Below are 3,710 nucleotides of genomic sequence, written 5' to 3' on the forward strand. Positions count from 1 at the left end.
GTCTGGAACCAGCTTCCAAGTGAGGTGGTGCAGGCTCCCACCCTGGGGGTTTTTAAGAGGAGGTTGGATGACCACCTTACTGGGGTCATTTGACCCCAGTGCTCTTCCTGCCATGGCAGGGGGTCGGACTAGATGATCTGCTCAGGTCCCTTCTGACCCTAGAAACTATGAAACTATATTTTGGTTCCAGTTTGTAAACAAGCCTGGTGCTCAGTTGCTGCTGGCTTCACCGAGGAGTAGCTGACACTTACACTACTTAGCTGGATTAAATGAACTGAGCCCAGTTTTTGTGTTCTGCTCAAAAGCTCTGCCCCCTCTCCAACACTCAATTACCCCGTTTCGTACAAACACAATTAAAATGACCTTTTCATACACATACAGGCATGCTGCATTTCAAAGCCATGTTTCAAGCAAGTAGGCTCAATCCCTTTTTTTTTTTTTCTTTTTTTGCTTTTACTATACTGCATTAGACTCACTTTTCCCAAATAAGAATTGCATTTAGAAAATATACTTCTCTCTTGCAATAAGCAGCTAACCTCCTTTACTGGACTATCCTGGTTAAAAAGTTTATGCACAAAGCCTCCGTAGAGTTCTCCTTTCCCGCATCATTCTAGGATCATGAATTGCTTCTCTTTCCTAGAACCCCAGTAATGGCGATGAGGTAACAACTTACTTGTTAGCACATGGAAGGAATTTGTTATTTTCCTTTTTACAGTATCCATAATAAACCCCGTCTTTATTTGTATCGTAGCAGTTTTTCGCAGCTATCTTTCCACCTGGGGAGGAGAAAAATGAGATGAAGTCATGGAAAGTAAGGGAAAAAATATACCATGAGTCATATCCTCTGTTCTTCATGATCTGTAGGCTTCATCAGTTGAAGAAATGACCCATCCTATTGGAGAGAATACCCTCACTTTGAAATGACAGGTAACACATGCATCTAATTGTATTTGCAGTGGTGCTTCACTCCACTGAATCATGCATTGCTATTACTTGAATAACAGTAGCACTAAGGATGTGAGGTACCAGGTGTCAGGAGAGCAATCTGGATTTTTGTCTTTTAAATACCACTTATAAAGATTCTGTAGTCAGGACCCAAAGTTGAATTTGATGATAATATGCAGTGGCATTTGTCTCCCCGTCTCTGCCAGTTCTGTGGTGGGTTAAGCAAATATGAGGAATGATAATCATCTCTGCATCAATGTGTTTTCCACTCGTATCAAGCAAAGACTCTCCACCTCGCCAGTTATCTTGATGTGAAGCTGTCTTACTAAGATTACTAAGTAACTAATTTACTAAGAATTGCTTTCCAACTTCCTCTTTCTCCAGATACATCTATTGAATTGTCTCTGTGCAGTGCGGTACCAAGGTCATGAAACTTACAGGGATCACTTGATGCATAAAAATAATGTTAACCATGCTCTGAAGACTGGAATTGCATTTTTAAAGCTTTTTATTTTCTTGGAGGAGGCACCACTTGTACAATAAACCAGCTACAAATTTTGAGAAGACTGCTATTGATATAGTTTCAGTCTATAACCATTGGACTCTTCTTTGTTTTTGGAGGAGTGGGGAATGGGGGACGAGATAAAGCATTTAGGGTCAGAAGAGCTGGAGACAGTTTCTGAATCTGATTCATGTTTGGACACTCAAAAGACTTATGAGCTTTCTTTGAAATTCAGTTATATTTGGGTGCTTATTTTAGTCACAAAGATAAAAAAGCTGTATTATTATTTCCACAATGCTCTACACATTCTTTTTCAGAGGCATCTGTGGCCTTTGTCTTCCAATGTATATCCCCATGGAGAAGAAGATTAAATACTTTCTCCAAAGGAAGAAATCTTTAAACAGTGGTCTCACACTTTATAAACATTTCATGCCATGCTGGGAAACTGGTCATTGTCTGCTTTGAGAAACAATAAGTTCATCCTGACAATAAAAAGGACTCACTGTAAGATAGGCACTTTTTTATTTTTATGGAATATGTTTATCTATTTCTGTGAAAGGTAAAATTGGAAGACACCAGGCCTGTGTCTTTACAACTTCATAGCACAGTTATATGGACATATGGGGCATGTCCAGATGAATGCGTACATGTGGTTTGCAGCACCACAGACCCATCTGCAGTGCTACAAACTGCACATGCAAGCATTTGCTGCGCTGCTAATTTGCAGCACAGCAGGTTTTTTTGACACTGGGAGATCTTGGTGTAAAAAAAAAAAAAAACCTGCACCGAAAAAACAAAAGGGCACTGCTTGAAACAGGAGCCTGGCTGGCTGGGCTCTGTGCACCCAGATTGCAGCTGCTGGAGCCCTAGGAGGCCCCCGGGCTCCAGGGAATGCTGATGGCCCCAGCCTCCCATACCCCACAAGGGGCAACTTTCCATGTGCCACAATGCATTTGCATGGGCGTTCCCTGGGCACAAGTAGCAGCGGCACAACTATGCACAGTTGCTATTTGTCCCTGGGGAAGCACATGTGAGCACTTATCTGGATCCACCCATAGGTGCCTGTTCTTGAAATGTGTATGATAACCTGCTTTACAGCAAGAAGAATTTATTTCAAACCCTTTGGTCTCCACAATTTGACTCTTTCATTGTGAATCCATCCACTCACCTGATCCCCAGATTTTGATGCATTGGTCAGCCTGGGTGGGGCATTTCCCCATGTAGCAGTAACCTTGACCGTTTTTACAAGGGTGCCCGTTCACTCGGAATCGATCCTTTGGACACTGCTGGGATTGACCAGTGCATGTCTCAGCTAGGTCACACTCGTCTTTGGCTGCTCGGCAAATACTTCCTCCTTTTTTAATCTGCAGCAGAGAGAAAAGGCAGTAGATTTAGCCGTTCCACTCCTCCATATTTAAAATGTGAATGAATATGAACTGAAAACTCTAATGGCCTGAAGGGGCCCATACCGCACACCAAATTCAAGGGTTTGGTGTCTAGCACTTCTGAAAACCAGGCCACATGAGACCCATTGTGCAATCCTTCCTTTCAGATATCTCCCACTAAAGACAGAATTTTATCTCCAATCAAACTTCTGCATGCCTACTGACTGCCGGATTAGGCCCCTTCCATGAGCTTGCTGATCAGTGTCAGCAGAAGCCTTCCTATAAGCTCACCGCTGCCAGCTACAGAAGGCTTTTACTGAATCATCTTAAAGGGACATCAGCCACTGCATTGAAACACTTCAGACAATATCACAGGAGAGGATTATTTCAGCTCAGGGGCAGAAAATGTATTTGCTGACTTGAATTATTTCTAGTGAGATATCCCTGGTTAAGCAGCTATGGCCATTTTGCACAAGACTAGAAAAATATACTTTGCTGAATACCAAACGACATCAGAGATGCATTAGATGCAAAACAATGGAGGTAGCACACTGGTGCATTTGGTTAACAAGTATGTCATCAGTCTGTACTATATAGAAAAAGGGACTTGCACAGGGCCAGCTCTGGAGCATGTGTACAACTTGCTGGTAGTGATACTTGGAGCATCACCTCTGCCCTCTGCCCCAGGGCTCATCTTGGTTATGGGGCTGCTGCCACCAGAGCTGTGGCAAAATGCCCCTTCATGGGGACACAGTGTATCCCTTCCTGCCCCCCAAACGTTTGCACCACCCATCTGAATGACATTTGTGAATCTGGTAGAAACTTCCTTTGGCTAGTATAACTGCATGAAAGTGTGTGTGTGTGGGGGGGGGGGGGGG

General features: G+C 43.2%; 1 protein-coding gene across 1 annotated transcript in view; it reads right to left on the reverse strand.

Moving 5' to 3' along the window:
• Positions 1–3,710, reverse strand: part of LOC109288546 (zinc metalloproteinase-disintegrin-like NaMP) — a 52,087-nt gene that overhangs the window by 19,259 nt on the left and 29,118 nt on the right. The window contains exons 14-15 of the mRNA XM_019504119.1: positions 2,616–2,811; positions 674–776 (exon numbers count right to left, since the gene is read on the reverse strand). Of these exons, the coding sequence (XP_019359664.1) occupies positions 674–776; positions 2,616–2,811 (299 nt within the window). The remainder of the gene's footprint in view (positions 1–673; positions 777–2,615; positions 2,812–3,710) is intronic.

Source organism: Gavialis gangeticus, unplaced genomic scaffold (assembly GCF_001723915.1).
Source record: "Gavialis gangeticus isolate Ggan-Ray unplaced genomic scaffold, GavGan_comp1, whole genome shotgun sequence".
Classification (NCBI taxonomy): Eukaryota; Metazoa; Chordata; order Crocodylia; family Gavialidae; genus Gavialis; species Gavialis gangeticus.